This window comes from Phyllostomus discolor, chromosome 1 (genome assembly GCF_004126475.2).
Source record: "Phyllostomus discolor isolate MPI-MPIP mPhyDis1 chromosome 1, mPhyDis1.pri.v3, whole genome shotgun sequence".
Classification (NCBI taxonomy): Eukaryota; Metazoa; Chordata; class Mammalia; order Chiroptera; family Phyllostomidae; genus Phyllostomus; species Phyllostomus discolor.
Genome location: NC_040903.2, coordinates 2,546,251 through 2,565,361, shown reverse-complemented (window position 1 = coordinate 2,565,361; position 19,111 = coordinate 2,546,251). Strand labels below are relative to the sequence as shown.

Here is a 19,111-nt window from a genome sequence, read left to right as displayed (position 1 = left end):
CCTGTCCGGGCTGCTTTTCCGCTTGTCCTTGTCCCCCGTGACCATCACAGGTGCTGCCAACCCCTCCTGCTCACCCCGAGCCTGGGGGACGGCCCCCGTACCACGCCTCCCTGCCCGTCCCCCCTGGGACTCCGCAGCTCCGAGGCACGAGCTCCTGTATCTTCAGTTCCCACCGGGCACTCGGACAGCCCTGCCTCCCCCCCAGGGACACACCCGCTTTGCCTCCCCGGCCCCAGGAACTGGGGGCGAGCGAGGAGGGGTCACGTGGGACAGTCACACTGCAGGCGGCCCCGCCCACCCGGGCCGGGCTCCGGCACAAGGGCTCGGAGTGACCTCGTTTACCTCCACAGCCGCGCTGTCACTGTCCCCTTCCAAAGGTGTGGCACCGAGAAGTGGTCTCTCTGCTGGGGCTCCTGCGGCCAGTGAGTGGCGCCTGGGGTTCGGGCGCGGCCTGTGGCCCCCACGCCCCGCGCAGCAGTGCCTGCCCGGAAAGCGTGCTGGCTTCCGGGCCCCCGGCCGCCCGCCGCCGCTGCAGGCGCAGGGTTTGTGTGGGGCGAGGCCTGGAGGGACAGGGTCTCCTGAGACCCCACGTGCGAGGCCCCACGAGCGGGGACCTGGCCACGCCCGCCCGGTGGCCGGCTCCCGCAGGCAGACCTCGGGGGAGCGCACCATCAGCAGCGGGTGGAAGTGGCCGGACGTCTCCCGGAGCGAAACCGGGTGGGTGGGCGGCGCGGCCGGGTCAGGACCACCACCTAGAGAGGGGCGCCGGCAGAGAAGGTGAGCGGGGGAGCGAGAGGCTGCACCAGCGAGGTGGGCGGAGCAGCAAGGTGACAGCAAGCTGGACACAGGGGTGAGCTGCTGGTCACCACATGGACTGGGGGAGGAGTCCCTCCAGGTGGCCCAGCAGATGGAGGCCTTACCGCCAGAGCACGTCCTCCAACGGGGCCACACGGAGCTCGGAGCACTGCCCGGCCCTCCCCCTGCCCCCCTCCACCCCCCAGGAGCTCAGCCCTGACTTCCGGTCCCCGGGGATTTCCCAGAGGCCCGCTGCACTGTCCAGCTCAGGTTGGCTGGGGAGCGCGGCCGCCCCCGCGGTCAGCTTGCTCTGGGACAGAGCTGCCCCACCGTGGGGCCCTCCTGCCGAGGCCCCATGTCCCTGGGACGCCCTGCCCCTTCAGGGTCGCCTGTGCACGGAGGGGCGGTGGCCTTCGCCCTGAGCAACGACACAGTGAAGCAAGGGGTCCCCGGCTGATGATGCCAGCACCTCAGCCGTGTTCCTGGAGCTGCTCCAACCACACACCTGAGTCTAAGGTGCAGCGTAGCTGGAGGTTGGTCAGGGACGGGAGAGCTTCAGGTCCCTAGGCCTTACCTGACGTTCCTTTGTCGTGGTGACCAGGGTTGAGAAGGGCACCCAGCACCTGTCCGCTGGTTTGGGGGTTAAAGTAACTGGCCGGCCTGACTGCGCCGTCGGAAGAAGCATCGCCGTGGGAGCGAGACCCATCCCCCCGACACGCAGACCTGCACTGTGGCTCCCTCTCGGGGAGCTCACGAGCGTCCACACATCGGAACCCGCCCCGCCCCACTGCGCACTGCGTAAGACTCACACGTGAGAGAGAAGCACACAATAAAGTCGTCATTTCACCACCCAGCAAAGAGGTCCTTTTCCCTATGCTCACCTCTGTCCCGCTTTCCCCAGGGGGTACGCGGGGCCTGGAGTGTCTTGCTGCGGCGTTTGTGCCAGGCGACAGTCGGAGGAGACCCGAGTCCAGAGCCTTCGCCCCCCCACCCCCCCTCGTGGCCCCACCCTCCCCCAGTCAGCGCCCCTTCGTCCTCCCCCCTGGGCGGAGCGTTGGAGGACTCCAGCGCAAACACCGGGGAGGGTGCACACTGATCAGCTGTTGAAACGTGCAGGAATTCCACCATCGGTCGTTCACGTGAAGCTGGAGGACCCTTCGGAAGGGGCCCCTGCTGCGTGGGGCATGGGAGCCGGGAGCTCGGGCAGCGCTCTTGCGGCCCCGGGGTGCTGGTTGCCCACCCCTCCCTGGCTTCTGGCGTGGCCTCCCTCCAGGGCAATGTCGCGGGGAGTCCTTGCCGTCCCGGCATTGGCATGACCTGTCGGCCTGATGTGAGGCTTGCTGCAAGTCCAAGGCGTTCAGACGCGCACCAGACCGGGGCGTGTGGGCTGGGACCTCATGTTGTGCACGGGCGTCCCTGCCCAGCGGCGAAGCGTGAGTCAGGGCTGCCGACGAACTTGCGTAGTTCAAAAGCCCCGAGCATGGTGAGTTGCCAAGAAAGGGTTCTCAGTGACCGACGACAAGGTGTCTTTTTCAGCTGTCCTGCCAGGGCTGCCAGGAGCCCCCGCTGGTGACGCAGGCACTCGGACCCGTGCCCACAAGCCCGGTTTCACGTGCCAGCACACCCGCGTCCCACGGTGGCGCCGTTTCTCAGGCCCCGAGCTTTTTGACAAGAGGAGGAGACCTCTCCCCTTAGATGTTAGCGTTCGTAAAAAGGAGCTTCGTCTGAGGGGTCTCTAGGCCCTGGCGCCAGCTGTAGGGCGGTGCTTCCGGCACAGGCACGCCTCCCTGTCTCCTCCCTCGCGGGTCCCGCTTCTCGCGCTTCCTCCTGCGCCCGCCGTCGCTTGGGGCTCCCACGGGGCAATGATCAGTGCCCGGCGTATGTCACAGCCACTCAGGCGACACTTACTTTCGGGGAACGAGCCTGGCATTGTTCATGCGTTCAGCAAATATATTGAGAACCAGGGATAGGCTGGGCATTGTGCTGGCTCCCTGGGGGGATAAACCAGAGGGAGGCCTTGCCTGCCGGGCCCCCTGCCTGCCGGGGCGCAGAGAACTAACCGGACGTCACAAAGCGGGGTGTCCGGGGCTAACCCCAGCCTGTCCAAGAGAGAGAGACAGACAGACACACACACACACACACACACACACACACAGAGGCCAGCGAGGATGCTCCCGGGCTCCTCCAGGCAGTCTGCCGGAAACAGTCAAGTGTTACTGTTTCATGACTGAGCTCTCCAGTAATCTAACGAGAAACTTGTTGTGAAGTAATCAAGATTATCTTCTAATTTTGACACTGTAGCATGTGGTGGCATAATTTGAGAGAGCGAGCCTTGGTAGCTCCGCCCCCTGAAGCCCTGGCAGCCTCTTTACTTCCTTCCGTATCTTCGCGCTGTGAAAAGCCCCGCTCGCTGCCCTGGCTGGTGCAGCCTGTGAACCAAAGGGTCACAGGTTCAGTTCCCAGTCAGGGCAGACGCCTGGGTTGCAGGCCAGGTCCCCAGTAGGGGGTGCTTGAGACACAACCACACACTGATGCTTCTCTCCCTTTCTCCCTCCCTCCTCCTGTCTAAAAATAAATAAAATAAAATCTTTTAGAAAAGAGAGAGACCCACTTGCTGCTGGGGTCGGGCCGTGAGGGCATGTTTGGTCTGACCCACAGTTCTGACCCGCAGAACTGCCAGTGGGCCAAAGTCAGCTGACGACGCCTCTTCCTTACTCCCCCCGCCCCCGCCCCCACCCCCAGGGAACCGAGGGAACCGTGGGGAGCACGGGGAGGGAGGCCACAGAAGCCGCTGGCCCGGGGAAGGCACCAGGCGTGTTGCTAGTTTCGCTTTGAAGTCTCCCCAACCAGGGCACCCAGCGTTGCTTTTCCTGAGGACTCAACAGAACAATGTTCTATTTGAAGTGATTTCCTGCTCCACGCGGGCCTCCGGGGACAGGCAGAGAGAGAACAAGGAAACGCAGAGGACGAGGCACCTGCAGGCCGGGGGTCAGGCTGTCCGCCCCGCTCACGGTCACGCCTGTGTGGTCGGAGACGTGCGTGACTATAAACAGTGTGTTCAGCCCTGGCTGGCGTGGCTCAGTGGATTGAGCGCAGGCTGCGAACCACAGCATCGCAGGTTCGACTCCCAGTCAGGGCACATGCCTGGGTTGCAGGCCACGGCCCCCAGCAACCACACATTGATGTTTCTCTCTCTCTCTCTCTCCTTCTCCCTTCCTTCCCTCTCTAAAAATAAATAAATAAATAAATGAAATCTTAAAAAAAAAAGTCTTGCTTTTAAAAAAAAGTGTGTTCAAGGTGTGGGATGTGAAAATAAATTTTCATCAACCTTTATCGGCACGAACGCAAAAACATGCTAGGGAATAAAATCATCAAAGGGCTATTGTGACCCCCCCCACAGCCCGCAGAGCTGTCTGTCTGGGGGGAGGGGGGCTTCTGCCGTTTCTCAGCAGGCATTTAGCGCCAAAGACTAGATTGGAGTAGATTGCCCTCCTTGTGATCCACTTACGCTCGGGGACAGGAGAATACTTTTAACCCCAGGTCCGCAGACCTCAGAATTTAACCCGGGATTAAGGGGAGATGGATCCAAGCCTCTAGCTCCGAAAGCATCAAAGAGAACGGAAACTGCCCACCGGTGGTCATGAGTGGAGGCGGCAGACCCATCAGGTGTCTCCTGCATTAACACGGGAGCAACAGGCATTTCCCTGTTTGCTCCGGAGCAGAGTCACCTGCACGGCGAGGTCCTGTCGCCCTGCTGGAAACAGAAGGCTCACAGGTGGCCGTCACCACTACGGGTACCTGGCACCTGGCAAAACACAGCCATGGTTATTTCCACTAGAAAACAAGCCGCCGTTTACTGGGACAGACCAACACGTTCCTGCAGGGGAGCCGAGGAGACGCTGCATGAGAAGGGAAGACTGCCGTTGGGCCGGAAACCAGCGTCGGTGGTCAAGCAGACTGAGCCCCGCTTTCGCTGGAAAAGGGGGAGACGGAGGGACACGGCTCCCTTCCCGTTCAGCACTCCCCCGCTTGCCGGCTAGCGTTCACTGCCCCAGGGGCTGGGCCGCTCACATACGGAAGGACTTCAGGTTGGTCTGACGGGACCAGAGAGCTTCGAGTCGGGGCCGACACGGGCCGCACGGTTTAATAAACTCGAAGGGATTTCCCGGTACAGAGATTCCGGGGACACCCGCACGTTGGCCGAACCCGCCTGCCTGAGGGAGAGGAACCGTTCTCCTCGGTGTCAGGCGACTGGAATGATGGAATCGCTCAGATACAAAAAAAAGGCTTTCGACAGCTTTTTATGAGAAAACAAGGCAAGTGCATCACCCCTCGTTTGCTTCTCCGGGCCTATTTCACGTCGCCCCACGTAAAACTGACCGCTGACACAGGTCTGTGCTCGGCCCTCCCTGGGAAGCTGAACATTTACGAGATAAACACAAAAGGCAGCCCCACCCCAACACCACAGGCCTTAGACGAAGGGCGAAGAACGGAGAGCGGGAGCTAACGGCGGAGGGTAAGGCCCGCCGAGGTGGGAGCTGGCCCGCCGCCGCCGTCAGGAGGGGAGGAAGGCCTTGGCCTCCCGGATCTTGCGCCTCATGCCCTTGCAGGACAGAGTGAGCCCGGCGTGGTGGCGCTTCAGTGACTCCAGGCGCTCCTTGAGCAGCGCCGTCTTGCCCGCCTTCTCTTCCATGTCCCGGAGGAGCGCCTCCTTGCCCAGCAGCCCACACTTCCGGCTCAGCCTGACGTTGTCGATCCGCAGACCGTCTCGGGCTTGCTTCGTCTTGGTCAAGATGTCCCTCCTCAGGGCCACCTGACTGTCCGCCTCCAAGAGCTGAGAGTTCCTGCCCGCGTTCTCGATGTCCACAAAGTGCAGCATTTCCTTCACGTGGGTGATGATCCGCACGTTGTTGTCCACTTTGTTGCGCAGCTTCAGAAGCTCCTCGTTCCGCTCCTCCACCTTCTCGTTGAACGTCTGGTTCTCGATCTTCAGCTGTTCGAAGTCGATGAGCAGCAGGCCCTCGGTGGTGTCCTCCTGCGCCCTCATCCGGGTTTCGAAGTGCACCAGGCTCTGCTTCAGCTGCACGTTCTCCAGCCTCACGGCGCTCATCTCCTTCTCCTTCTTCTCCTCCAGGGCCTGCAGCTGCTCCACCTCCCGCAGAGCGGCCTTGCGACCGCCCCTCATCCGACAGCTGCCCATGGCCTGCATCACCACCTGCTTCTTGAGCGCCTGGAACCTTCGCCATTCCTTCTCCACCCTGGAGAGGTTCTCCTTGCACTGCTGCTTCAGCTGGGCCAGCTCCTGGTGATACCAGGCCAGGTCGTCGGCCCGCTGCTTCCGGAGCTCCTCCAGCACCGCCAGATAGCTGATATACGCGTGCTCCTTCTCGGGGGCCTCGGGCTCCGGGCCCATGTCGGGCGCCTCGACCACATCCAGGCCCTTCTTTTTGCGCAGCGCCTGGCAGATCTTGTGCTGCAGGTAGGAGTTGTAGCGCTGGTAGTGGCTCCGCTCCACCATCAGGGAGCGGTACTGGTCCAGGAGCTCAGAGCGCAGCTGCTCCTCCTGCAGCCTCTGCACCTCCTCTGTCCATTCCGAGTCCTCGAACTCGGGTTGCTCGTTCTGGTCTTTCTGCCAGAGGTCGCTTTTCGCCCTGCTTCCCTCCACACCCTTGCTTTCGATCTCCTCGTACTCTGCTTCCTCCTCCAGAATTGGCTCAACCGTCTCCCGGGCAGCCCCGTACAGCTGCAGAGAGATGCTCAATGGGGCTTTCTTCCTTTCCTCCTCCGATGCCTCCTCTTCCTTCTCGTTCTCCTTGTCCTCCGGCGCCTCCTCCCGCTCTTTCTCCTCCGGTTCCTTGGGTCCGCCTGCGGACCCCGGCTCGGCTGGCTCCTCTGGCTCGGCCTCGACCGGCTCCGCCCGCTCTCTGGACTCTTCGCCCTCAGCCTCGGTGGCCGCCGGCCCTTCCCGGAGCTTGGCGAGGTCGGCCGGCTCGTCCGACCCGGCTGGCTCGGGGAGCTCGGGGATGTCGGTGGGCTCAGCGGGCTCAGCGGGCTCAGGAGGCTCAGCCGTCTCGGGGGGCTCGGCCGCGGCGACCTCTCCCTCCGAAGTCTCTACGGCTTCCGGCTCCGGCTCCGTGGGTTCGGCCGGGGACTGGGGACCAGAGCTGACCTTGATCCCGGACAGCCGCGAGGCTAGGCTCACTACATCTCCGTCTTTCGTCTCAGAGGCCCCAGGGGGCTCGGAGGGGTCGGAGGGGTTGTCCATCTCTCACCTGCTCTGCTAGTGCCGCTGAATCCCGCGGCCGGCTGTTGGGTTTCCAGGGGCAACCAGCGGCGCTCGCGGTGGGCCCAGCGATTGGCCAGACGTCAGTCCGACGCCCTGCCCCCTTCTCTCCTCCTTTAAAACCAATGGGAGGCCGCGGGAGGACTGCCGGCAGCGTTGATTGGAAGGGGATGTAGGCTCGCGCCGAGAGGGGCGGGGCGCGCCCGCCGCGCTCGCTTTCGTCCCATTTCCTCGCGTCCAGCCTGGGGCGTGGCGTTAGGTGGTGGTGGGAGGGGCGCGCGGCCGGCGCGAGGGGCGCGCAGGCGCAGAGCGGCGGGCCGGGTTCCGCGCGGTGGCGCGCGCGGGGCGCCTGCGCGATGCGGCGGGGCGACGGCGGCGGCGGTGGCGGCCGGTCCGGGCCGGAGGGCGCCTGCGTGCTGAGGCGGGACACGGCCCGGCTGGCCGGCTCCGGCGGCGCCTGGGCGGGGCGGCGCGGCGGCGGCAGGCCAGGCGGCGGCGGCGGGCGGCGGTTGCTGGAGCGCGGCGGCGGCGGCCCCGCGGCGCCGAGGGCGGCGGGAGCGGCGGCGGCGGCGGCGGGCGCGGGCGGCGGGCGGGGGAAGATGGCGGAGCTCGGTAAGAAGTACTGCGTGTACTGCCTGGCCGAGGTGAGCCCGCTGCGCTTCCGCTGCACCGAGTGCCAGGACATCGAGCTGTGCCCCGAGTGTTTCTCGGCCGGCGCCGAGATTGGCCACCACCGCCGCTACCACGGCTACCAGCTGGTGGACGGCGGGCGCTTCACGCTTTGGGGGCCCGAGGCCGAGGGCGGCTGGACCAGCCGCGAGGAGCAGCTGCTGCTGGATGCCATCGAGCAGTTCGGCTTCGGGAACTGGGTGAGTGGCGGACCCTGCGCGGACGCGGGCGCGGGCGGGAGACGCGGGGGCTTGGTCCCCTCCTCGGTCAACACGGCGGCGAGGCGCACCTGATCGGTCCGTGCCTGGCACGGAGGGCCGGGGAGCGGAGGCAGTTCGCACGGGAAACCGAGGCGCAGAGAGGTGAAGCAGCCTGCGGAAGGTCACACAGCCAGGAAGTTAGCAGAGCGCAGAGCAGGGGTTTTGACTGTCGTTTTCTGGCAGCGCAGAGCCATTTTCCAGACCGTTAGGGACACTTCGTAGTGTTGGCTGAGTGCAGACGCGGGGCGCCGCCGGCCTCGGCGGAGTAGGAGCTGGTGGCTACACGCAGGTGAGCAGGGGCCAGGGCGGCAGGAGCACCGAGGAGCGAGCGGGCTGTGCCTGCAGAACGGCGGTGGCGGAGGCCAGACAAGCCTCACACCTGCCCTGGGACTCCTGTCACCTTCCTTGATGCACTTTGCACTCGAAGGCCTGCTCTCTGTGTGCGTTGTCTGTGCAGGTGGCGGCCCTGGGACCCTGGGACCTGTGTCCCCTGGGTCCTCACGACACCCAGGACGTTGTGTGAGGAGTGGTCAGTAGGGGCTGTCCAGAGGAGCACGGGCTGGGGGGCGTCTGTCCTGGGTGTTGTCCTCTGTCAGAAGGTTTCAGTAGAGGCTTTTACTGGACGGGGAGAGGGGGCAGCTGACCTGGGCCCACTGACACCAGCGGGTGGGGAGCGGTGCTCCTCTCTGGGTGGGCTGGAGTTGCTCCCTCTTCTGGGTTGGCGGTGGGGGGAGCTGTCATCTGTTCTAGAAAGAAAGAATCTCAGGCTGCACTCTGGCCCGGAACTGCCCAGGGAAAGGGGCTGCCTCCAGGCCTTCTGAGAAGTGGGGAGGAGAGACACGAGCCCAGCCCCGCATCCTTCCAGAGCCTTCCACACGTTGGGCCCCTTGTTCCCTGAGCCACACTTCGCCTTGCCCCTTCGGAAGCACCCCCTCCTGCCGGGCGTCCTGTGGAGGATGCTCCGCGCCGCTCCTCTCGTCCCCAGACCCGTCCTGCTTCCCCACTCTCCCGCTTTTCCGTGACGTGCGCCCGTTCCCAGGACCAACACCCATTCTGCACCCTGGCCCCCGGCCCCCTCCCGGCTCCTCCGACACGGCTCCGCAGAGCCTCACCCCCAGACCGGCACTGGGTTGCCGCCCTCTGGAAACCGCCGCCGCCGCTGGGCCCTGGGGCGCCGCTGTCGGTGTGTCTCGGACACGTCAGGCAGTGGTGAGAGGCACGGAAGGGAAGGAAGGCTCCGTCGTCTTTAAGGGTCGTCCTCATTCGGCCCTTAGACTGGGACTCTTCCTCCCGTCCTCAGAGTCAAAACGCTGCTCGACTTCGCACGTGCGTGTCTCAGGGACGTCTTGGACCGATGTCACACCACCTCACTCGGTGACTTAGACCCGGGGCCGTCCTCCGCGCCTCCTCCCAGGTCCGGCTCGGCAGCGGCCCGTCCTCAGGATGGCTCCGAGTCAAGCCCCCTCTGGTAGCCGTAGCCCGGGCCCCCGGTGCTTCTCTCTCGGCTCGCTGACTTCCGCAGCCGGCCGTGTGGTCCCCGGCTCTGACCCTGAGCCCCGTGGCTCACCTCGCACGTGGCAGCCAGCGTGCTCTCTGGAGACACGTCACATCACACCCCTGCGGTGGCTCCCAGATCTGCTCGGACTAAACCCCCAGCCTGCAGGGCCTCACCGTGTCTGCTGGCCCTCGGGGTCGCGGCTGCTGCCCCCTTGGCCATTCTTTATTCTGCTTAGAGGGCTCTTATCCCCAGTTATGGTTCGTGACAGGGTTTCCTTCTCACGTGTCAGTGCCCCAGAGACACGTGCCTTCCCCACGTCGCCCTTCTGGCGTGTGGCTCTCAAGGAGCCGCTGAACAGGTGCTGGGGCGTGGGCCTCGTTGAGTGCCCGGTGCCGTGCATGCCTCTTCCCGGCAGCCTGTGCCGCAGGCTGACCCGGGTAGCCTGACTGCAGAGTCCGTGCTCCCAGCGGCTCTGCCTCCCCTGCCTCCCCTGCAGCACTGTGGGAAACACACGAAAAACAAGCCCGGGGACTGAAACATTTATGCCGTGTTGGAGGAAGCACAGGGCTGGAAGGAGGGCATTGTCTAAAGCAGCACCTTTCAAACTTTAATGTGACCGCGGGCCGCCTGGGAGCTGGTTAGGTTGCACGTTCCCGCTCAGCTGTGTGAGCTCTGGGCAGACACACAGCTGGAGGCGGTGGTGCTTGGGCCCGGGGGCACGTCGGCCTGCGAACCTCGCCAGGACGGGCCACGCTGAGCAGCCGGGCTCTGGTGTCAGGCTGCTTTACCCTGAGCCTTTCACGTGCAGCTCTGAGCTGAGTGGCTCCCCCTGAGAGATTTGTGGGCACGCGCCGTGGGTGTTCCGTCGCGTGGGTGCCGCCGCCTGCGTGTGCCGGTCCTGGAGGCACGTCCCTGCCCCCTCTGCGCAGCAGCCGTGGGGGGGGCTTCCTTGTGTGCCGGCGGAGAGCGGTGGCTCTGGTCATTCCACACGTCTGTCCAGGGCGCCCTGGCTCTTCCCATGCCGAAGCCAGGGCGTAGATGCAGGCCCGTCGTTCCAAAGTCTGGCCCTAATCTCTCGGCGTAAGACCGTCAACTCACGTGGGTCTGGTGGAGGCCAGGAGCTCGCCGGTGCGCCTGACTGAAGGGATGGCTGGACTGGAAGGAAGGGCTTCGCAGGCGAGTGGAGTCTTGGCGGGGTTCTGTGGGAGGTCGCCGCCGTGTGGGGTTGGGGGAGGTGGCCTGCTGGTGCCAGGGTGGGGTTCGCGAGCGGGATGTGGAGTGTGGAGGGAGGCAGCTCACACCCTGGGGACAGTGGTGTGGAGGAAGTTGAGGCTGTTCGTTTTGGTGGCTCAGATGGTGTGTGACCTGTGACCTCGGGGCTGTGCCCCTGTGTGTGGAGTTCACGGGGATGGGGCGGGTGCCGGAGACCCCAGAGACAGCCCGTTGCTGGAGTCCGGGGCAGAAGCACGGCTGAGGGACACTAACAGGGAGGGCGAGGAGGGTTTGGGGCCGAGCAGGGTGGCCGGGCTCCGACACTCTGCGCCCGGGCCTCGATGAGAGCAGCGGCGCGGCGCGGCGCGGCCCAGCCGACAGCGGTGCCTGCGGGCACGAGACCAGGGCCCATGGTCACGTCGCCAGGGCTTGGATACAGCGCCTGAGGCAGCTGTGTCGTGCCGAGGGCTGTGCGGGTCCCGCGGGAATGTGAACCAGCTCACTGCGGGCCCAGACCGTGGCAGGTGGGCCGTAGACCTCGGGGTCGTTTGCCAGGGAGTGGAGCGGTTTGGGGAGGGCCAGAGCTCCTCTGGAGGCGCTGGTCGGCAGGACTCGGGGGAGTGGGTTCGAGCTGGCCGTGGGGCCGGAGCAGGGGTTTAGAGAGCACGTGGAATTCTCTGTAGACTGTGTAGCCTGTGGCGCACTGGCCTGGGCACGGGGAGGGACGCCCATGCAGCAGCAGGGGGTTTGGGGAGAAGCCACGCATGGCGTCAGCCTCACTGGGTGCTTAGGGCTCCCGTGCAGGGGGTGCTGCGAGGTTGTGTAGCTCAAGAAACTCGATGTGGGCGACCCAGCATGGATGCCCGCATCGGAGTGGAGTGAGGAGGGTGCGGGTGGTTGGGAGGGTGCCCAGTGCGGGGCTCACGGGCCGAGTGGGTCAGGAGGACATCTGTGTGGGGGGGGGGCGGACCCCAGTTAGGTGTCTGAGCCTGTGCGTGCTCGGAACACGGAAGACGGAGGGAGGGGGCGGAGCCAGCACAGCAGCACACGGTTCTGGAGCGGGTCCTTTGCGGGGGGGGGGGGGGGGGGTCAGGGCGAGTGACGCCACTCCTGTGGGAACAGAGGTGCAGGTGGTGATAATGCATCTCTTGAGTTTTCTAATTTTGATGGTGGTTTGTGGTTACATAGGAGAATGTCCTCGTTTGTGAGAAAATCACACAAGATCACTTGCAGGTGATGTTGCATGAGGTTCCGGTTTAATTGCAGAATGGTAAAAAAAATTTAAGTGTGTGACATTCTCGGTAGATGAGGCCGGGCCTGGCGCCTGTGTCCGTGCGCTCAGGCCCGCTGGCGGAGACGCCCTCCCGCTCCCGTGGCCGCGGTAGACTGTTCGGGGCAGGGGGGCGAGCTGGCCCCAGACCGTCGCTGCGTCCTGCCTGCCGTCGCTCGCTCGCTCACCTGGCGCTGACGCAGCAGGGCCTGCCGCGTGTCAGCACCCGGGCCAGAGGCACAGACTGTCCCCCAGCCTGCGCTCTGTGGTGGGAACACGGACAGACGTGGGACGGCTGGGTCACTGTGCACGGGGCTGTGTGGTTACGGGAGCGCAGGGTCTCGCTCGCTGGAGAGCCGTGGAGAGGGCCTTCCAGGTGGAGGGGCGGTGTGGGCGGGGCTCCCGCGTTCCGGGAGGCCGGTGTGCCTGGAGCCAGGTAAAGTTGGGTCACCTGAAGTGGAGGGTTCAGGTTGGGGACGGGCAGGCGCGAGTGGGTGGGAAGGCACGTTTGGAAGGCCCTTGAGCGCCAGGCCCCTGGGGCACGGTGGGGCTGGGAGCCGGTTCCAGCGGAGCTGCTCTGGCCGAGTGCGCGCGCTGAGCGCCGGGCTCCAAGCCGGGCCCTGGAGACGGCCCCTCATTCACAAAGGAGCGAGCAGCTGCCGGCAGAGAGGCAGTGTGAGCCAGGCCTGGCTCTGCCTGGAAGCTGCTAGTTGCCTGGCTCCCCAGCTGCAGGCAGAATCATCCGAGAAGCCCAGATTCCCAGGGGCCGGCCCACACCTGAGCTGGCGTCTCCAGGGAGGCCCGGACAGGGTGGTTACGGGGGGGGGGGGTGGGGGGGGTTCCCGGGCGTCTGACACAGTGCACAGGCCGTGGGACCACATTTGGGAACCATGAGAACGGCCACCTGTCACTGGGGCATGGGGCAGCCCAGCCCAGGAGCGTGGTGCCTGACCGCGGGGTCTGCAGGAGGGGCTCTTGCAGGTGGGCGAGGGCAGGGCCCGGGCGCAGAGAGCAGCCGCGGACAGGGCTGTTCGGGGCGCACTCTCGCATCAGGGGGGCTGGTTTCCCGGGCGGGAGGTGGGGGCGGGCCTGGGAGTGCGCATGTCTGACAAAGGCCAGGCGGCACTGGAGCTGCTGGCCCAGGTGGTCCCGCTGTGGGGACCCCCGACTCGGAGTAAAGCCTGCCACTGTAAAGTAGTTATTCTTTTTTGTATTTGAAAACGTGCATTTATTGTGGTAAAATAACGTGTAACGTAAACTCACCACTGTAACCGTTTGTAAGTGCACGCTGCGGTAGTAGTCAGGGCTCTCACGTCGTTGGGCCGCCGTCACACCGTCACCCCCGGAACTTCCCCTCTTCTCCAAGAGGGGCCGTCCCCACTAACCACTGGCTCCCCTCCCCCGGCCCCAGGAGCAGCCCGCCCGAGTGCTGCCCCTGCCCCTGCTCTGCCCCTGCCCGCCTGCCTCAAGGCGGGTCCCCCATGTGGACGGCCCTCGTCCTGCTGACGCCCTGCCCGCTGGTGGGCGCTGGGGCTGCTCCCCGCTGGGGTGTGTGATGGGCGCTCGGGGCCCGCGTGCCAAGCAGCGCCTGCAGCGGACGGCCGTGAACTTGAGCCCCACGTGTGCCCTGCCCGTGCACCTGGGCAGTTCTGCTGGGGACACTGGGCGCCACCACCACCGCGGGCATCCGGCCCCGTCCTTCCTCGAGCCCCGGGGCTGGGTGGGGAGGCCCAGGCAGTTCTCCAGGGCCCTGGAGCGGGGGGTGGGGGCTTCCTTTCTCTTTAGTGGAGAAGCTTCAAGGGGGCAGAAGCAAGTGGAAGCCACCCCCCCCCCCCCACCCTCTGAAGCCCGGCTCGAGGGGCAGCAGGAGGTGCCGGGGTGCCGCCCAGGCGGCAGAGGGGGCAAGAACAGCCCCAGGGATGTGCCCCGCCCTGCAGGGCCCGGGGGGACTGCTCCGCACAGAGGGAAGGGTGTGGCGGGAGCCGCGGGAAAGGGCCCCCGTCCTGGGCAGCGTGCCGAGGAGGTCCGGGACCCCGGGCAGGTGAGTGCTGCCCGTCCACACTGAAATAGTTTGAAAACTGACGTAGAATTGCTTACTTGACGTTTGCCAAGTAAGAATATTTTTTAAAGCTATTTATTTATTTATTTATTTTTAGAAGGGGGAAGTGAGGGACAGAAACATCAGTGTGTGTGGTTGCCTCTCGTGCGCCCCCTACTGGGGACCTGGCTGGCAACCCAGGCAGGTGCCCTAGACTGGGAATCCGACCAGCAACCCTTGAACTCCACCCGTATTTTTTAAAGATCCAGTTATTTATCACCATTTCACAGAAAGAAAGATTATCTTAATATGCCCCAAATGCTAAGGATGTAATCTTGGAGTGAAAGACCACCTTAATGGCAAAGTGTAGCTTTCAGAAAACCTGTATCATCCTTATGTTTTTAAATTTCACCCTTGAGTCCTGGGACAGCCCGGTGCGAAAGGCAGCGGGTCCCCGGCGGGCCCTGAAAGGAGTCCCGGCGTGGAGGCGTCCGGGCAGCCTGGCTGAGTGGCCCACCGGCGTAGGCGGCTGCCCCGCCTGAGGGACGCTGCTCCTGCTCGGGGCTGCCCGCTCTCTCCCCTGCTCTGGCACCGGGGGCTGGCCGAGCGAGCCATGTGGAGGTGGGCCCCTGGCATGGTGGCTCCTTCGCTCTATGGGGAGGCCGCCGTCCCCGGGGGAGGCCACGTCCCAGCCTGAGTGCGGTGCCCTGGAACGTGGAGCCTGTGGGCCTCGTGTGGTCGGAAACACGTCTGCCCTTCTCGTCGGAGGGTCTAAAGAGGCAACATAGCTGTTTCTCGCTCTCTTGTTCCGAAGACGGGAAGTCTCGTCCTCCCCTTTAAGAGAGCGTGGACGAAGAGCCAGACCTGGAGGCCCGCCGCCGCCGGCCGGCCTCGGGCTGGGACTGGGGGACACGGAGGGGCACCGCGTCGGCGCACAGTGGCATTTCCTGTCTCAGTTGTGCTGCAGCCTTCTCTCTGGGCCTCTTTCCCTCCAACACACTTCCGTGGCTTCTGCCTCCCCATCCTCCGTCTGTCCGTCCGTCCATCCATCCGTCCAGATCGAGCAGACACTTTGACCTCGGGGTGGGTGAGGGGGAGAGCTGCATGCTCGGCCGTCCGCCACCGTGCAGGGTGGTGCCGTGCGCAGGGACAGGAAGCCTCTCCCCCGGGAGCAGGCAGCTGCGGCGTGGCCGTTGGCCCGTGACGAGACCGGGGAGAACGTGCGGCACGTGACGGCCGAGTGCCCGGCAGCTGGTGCTGATTTCATCGTCTTTTTAGGTGTCTTCCTCACTGCAGTTCCGCTTCATGGGACCCGTCTGTCCTCTGTGGGTTCTGGTTCAAATCCGAGCCCTGTAGCCATTCTCGCTTAGACTGGTCCATCGTGACCCTCGCTCCGTCTCTCGGGCCCTGAGAGCTAGGCCTTGTGCTGTCCCGGGCCGCTCTGGCGCACCATCGGAGCGCGGTCTTGTGGAGGAGGCTGATGGCCTGGCTCCGCATGGGGCCTTTCGGACTGTCGGAGGCCAGGCCTGAGGCTGACGGACGCGGGTGTCCTGGGGTCCTGGTGACACATGTGCTCCTCTGGTTGGCAGCTGCATGAATGCCGACAGAGAGCAGAGTCCCCTTTGTCACCTGAGGAGGACCTGGCATCCCGGGCGTCAGCACGGTGTCCTCAGCTGGCTGACCTGCTGCCCCGGCCAGGGGCTGGGGTGCAGCCTTCAGGGCGCTGGGCGGGGGAGGGTGGGAGTGCCGGCCCGTGACTGCCGGCCCGTGACACCCGCCCCTCTGGCCCAGCCCCGAGGCTCCCCAGAGTGCGGAAGTTGATGGAAGTGACTGAAAAACACAGACACATCGTCCCTGTTTGGTCAGGTCCCCCGTCATTACTCAGGATCCTTCTGTTCTTTCTGGGTGTAAGTGTCACCCCGACGTGGTGCCCTGAGCAGCCGGTAACTTTGGAAAGGCAGATAGACGGCTGAGGCTCGGCGGGAGCCGTGGACTTGTCGGCGGTCTTCTCGCTGGAGCGGGGAGGGCGAGGCCGGGGCCCGAGCTCCCGACCGTGCAGCTGTGGTCTGCGCCCGGCTGCCCGCCCGGGAGGCTCCCCAGGGACCGGCTTCTGGGTCCGCGGGGGCTGCAGCTCAGCAGAAGCTGTGGGCTTGGCTGGCGTGCGCCTGTGGCCGCCACCCGGCGCGGGGCGCTCAGGGGCGAGAGGCGGCCGGCCTGGGTCGCACGGAGCGGCAGTAGATGCTGGGAATGCTTGTGGTTTGGTTTTTAGTTTTTTTTTTTTTTTTTTTTTATTAAATGCTTCCTGGGAAAATCCAGTGCAGATTTGGTGATTGTGTGACTTTTTGACATGGGAAAGCATGCGAACTTGTGTCCCCGTAAGACCAGGATCCGGTTTTAGCCCCGGTCCCCCTCTCCGCACGGTGGGCCCCAGCACTGCCTGCTCTGTCCTGTGCCCTCGGCCCCACCCGCAGGCCCCAGTGGGCCCCGGCAGGGCCCGGACCTGGGGTCTGGTCACCGCACCATGAGGGCTCCCCTCCCCTCCCCTCCGTGCCCGCCTGTCTCAGCCCTGCCCGCACGGACTGGCTGGTGTTGGGGGATCCCGTTGGGCCGTCGGGGGCACGGAGACCACCTGCTCTCACTGAGGGGAGCCGTGCCGTGCCGGGCAAAGGGCAGCTCGCCGAGAGCGCGGAGTGGGGGGTGAGCGGAGGCTGCGGGCGGGGCGCGGAGCGGCTGCTGGAGGGTGAGCGCGCCCTGTGGGCGGCTACGTTCTGAAGTGGCTTTAGCGGTCGGCTGGAGGAAGAGGCCTCTTGGCAGAAGGAAAAGATTGAGGGGCTTGTACTGTTTCCTCCCATTAATAACCCTGGTGCTCGCGGAGGCCTTCCTGCGGGACCATGTGCCTGTGGCCCGGCGGGTTTTCCGAGCCGACGGGGCGGGGCCGTCAGAAATGGAGCCCCCAGCCCCTTTAGAAGGCAACCACCTGCTCCCCTACTCCACCACCGGGGAGAGGAACAGGGTGGCCCTTCCTGTCCCCAGGGGCAGACAGCAGGGCAGAACGGGGTCCCTTCTATAGTCAGGGGACCTGGGCCACGAACTGTGAGCACAGGTGGGGCTGGGAGCAGGGGGGCACCCAGGGGCTCTGTGGCCACGCCCACCTGCACCTCTCCCACCCACAGACACCTGCCCCCCCAGTGCAGGGTCAGCGTGGGCGTGAAATGCCAGGACCGGGCAGGCCCTGCCCGTCCCGCTGTGGGAACCAGGGGACCAGTCCAGACCTCGGGTGCGGGCTGTGGGCTCAGCTCTGCTGCCGGCTCGCGCCGTGACCCCAGGCGGACGTGCCGCCTCTCGGGGTCTTCACTTTGTCGGGTGCGGACTGGCATTGGCATTGGCCGATAAGCACGGCCCAAGGGAAGGTGCGGTGGGCCGGCTCTGGGAGGGGCAGCCTGTGCGAAACCGTGCGGGGAGTTCGTGTGAACCCGGAGTCTGACCCTCTGGCTTTGGAAGTGACTCTGACCTTTGTCCTTGCAGGAAGACATGGCCGCTCACGTCGGAGCTTCCCGGACTCCCCAGGAAGTGATGGAGCATTACGTAAGCATGTACATCCACGGCAACCTGGGGAAGGCCTGCATCCCCGACACCATCCCCAACCGGGTGACAGACCACACCTGCCCCAGTGGAGGCCCCCTGTCTCCCAGCCTCACCACCCCCTTGCCTCCCCTAGACATCTCGGTGGCCGAGCAGCAGCAGCTGGGCTACATGCCGCTGCGGGACGACTACGAGATTGAGTACGACCAGGACGCCGAGACGCTCATCAGCGGGCTCTCGGTCAACTACGACGACGACGACGTGGAGATCGAGCTCAAGCGCGCCCACGTGGACATGTACGTGCGGAAGCTCCGGGAGCGGCAGCGGCGCAAGAACATCGCCCGCGACTACAACCTGGTGCCCGCCTTCCTGGGCAAGGACAAGAAGGACCGGGAGAGGGCGGCCAAGCGCAAGGTCACCAAGGAGGAGCGCGAGCTGCGGCTGAAGCTGCGGCCGCTGTACCAGTTCATGTCCTGCAAGGAGTTCGATGACCTGTTCGAGAACATGCACAAGGAGAAGGTGCTGCGCGCCAAGATCCGCGAGCTGCAGCGCTACCGGCGCAACGGCATCACCAAGATGGAGGAGTCGGCCGAGTACGAGGCGGCCCGGCACAAGCGCGAGAAGCGCAAGGAGAACCGGGGCGCGGCGGGCGCCAAGCGGGGGCGGGAGGATGCCAAGGACGGCGAGTTCGCCGCCATCGAGCACCTGCCGGGCTTCGAGCTGCTGTCCGACCGCGAGAAGGCGCTGTGCAGCTCCCTCAGCCTGAGCCCCGCGCGCTACGTGACCGCCAAGACCATCATCATCAAGGACCACCTGCAGAAGCGACAGGGGATCCCCTCCAAGAGCCGCCTGCCCAGCTACCTGGACAAGGTCCTAAAGAAAAGGATTTTGAATTTCCTCACGGAGAGCGGCTGGATATCCAGGGATGCTTCCTGAGGCCGGTGCCCGCCGCGCCCGTGGGACGGGAGGACTGCGGGGCGGGGCGGGGCCAGCCTCTCGCCCCCCGTCGTCCTTTCTCCAGCAGCTTCTCTTCTAGGACTCACGTTCTTTCATGGTCCTCCGAGAGAAATGGTAGTGACTGTCTGAGGTCACGGGGGAGACAGGTGCACATGCATTGTACCCCGGTCCTCAGAGTAGGCGTGAAGAGGACCGTCGGCTTTTGTGTGTTGGGTTCGGAGCCGTGACGAGACCGGACCGTGGCCTTCTGTGAGCCCTGCCCTTCGGGACACGGTGTGTGCCGGCCCCACCCAGCGTGCCAGGCGCCCGTCCGCCCCGGCACACGGCACTTTACATGGGGGCCGGCAGGGCGGGTGGGCGGGGGGGCCCGGGGGGCGGGAAGAGGGGTCCTTGGAACTTGAGGAAGAGGTCGGTGGTGAGCACAGTGACTACATGAGCTTCCCCTACCTGCTGGCGGGGCCGGGTGTTGAGCCTGCAGTTCCCAGACCCTGAACGTGCCCCTGGCCCGGCACTCTGGCGGGTCCCTGCCGGCTCCGTTTGGGAACGG

The 19,111-nt window shown here is 65.2% G+C and overlaps 2 protein-coding genes across 2 annotated transcripts; one reads left to right on the top strand and one right to left on the bottom strand.

The window, feature by feature from the left end:
* Positions 1-5,310: 5,310 nt before the first annotated feature.
* LOC114489908 (coiled-coil domain-containing protein 96-like) lies at positions 5,311-7,187 on the bottom strand. Its single transcript, XM_028503757.2, has one exon. It carries the CDS (start codon positions 7,058-7,060, stop codon positions 5,351-5,353), a length of 1,710 nt encoding a protein of 569 aa, XP_028359558.1. The 5' UTR covers positions 7,061-7,187; the 3' UTR covers positions 5,311-5,350.
* Positions 7,188-7,624: 437 nt separating this feature from the next.
* TADA2B (transcriptional adaptor 2B) lies at positions 7,625-18,955 on the top strand. The gene is made up of 2 exons (XM_028503855.2): positions 7,625-7,947; positions 17,551-18,955. The coding sequence occupies exons 1-2, from the start codon at positions 7,678-7,680 to the stop codon at positions 18,541-18,543; spliced, it is 1,263 nt and encodes a 420-aa protein (XP_028359656.1). The 5' UTR covers positions 7,625-7,677; the 3' UTR covers positions 18,544-18,955.
* The last annotated feature ends 156 nt before the right edge of the window (positions 18,956-19,111 follow it).

Bases quoted from the DNA above. Each gene is read 5' to 3' on its own strand.
- LOC114489908 (XM_028503757.2), bottom strand. From the start codon at position 7,060: ATGGACAACCCCTCCGACCCCTCCGAGCCCCCTGGGGCCTCTGAGACG.
- TADA2B (XM_028503855.2), top strand. From the start codon at position 7,678: ATGGCGGAGCTCGGTAAGAAGTACTGCGTGTACTGCCTGGCCGAGGTG. The intron at 7,948-17,550 runs GTGAGTGGCGGA...TTGTCCTTGCAG, and splicing joins AGTTCGGCTTCGGGAACTGG to GAAGACATGGCCGCTCACGT.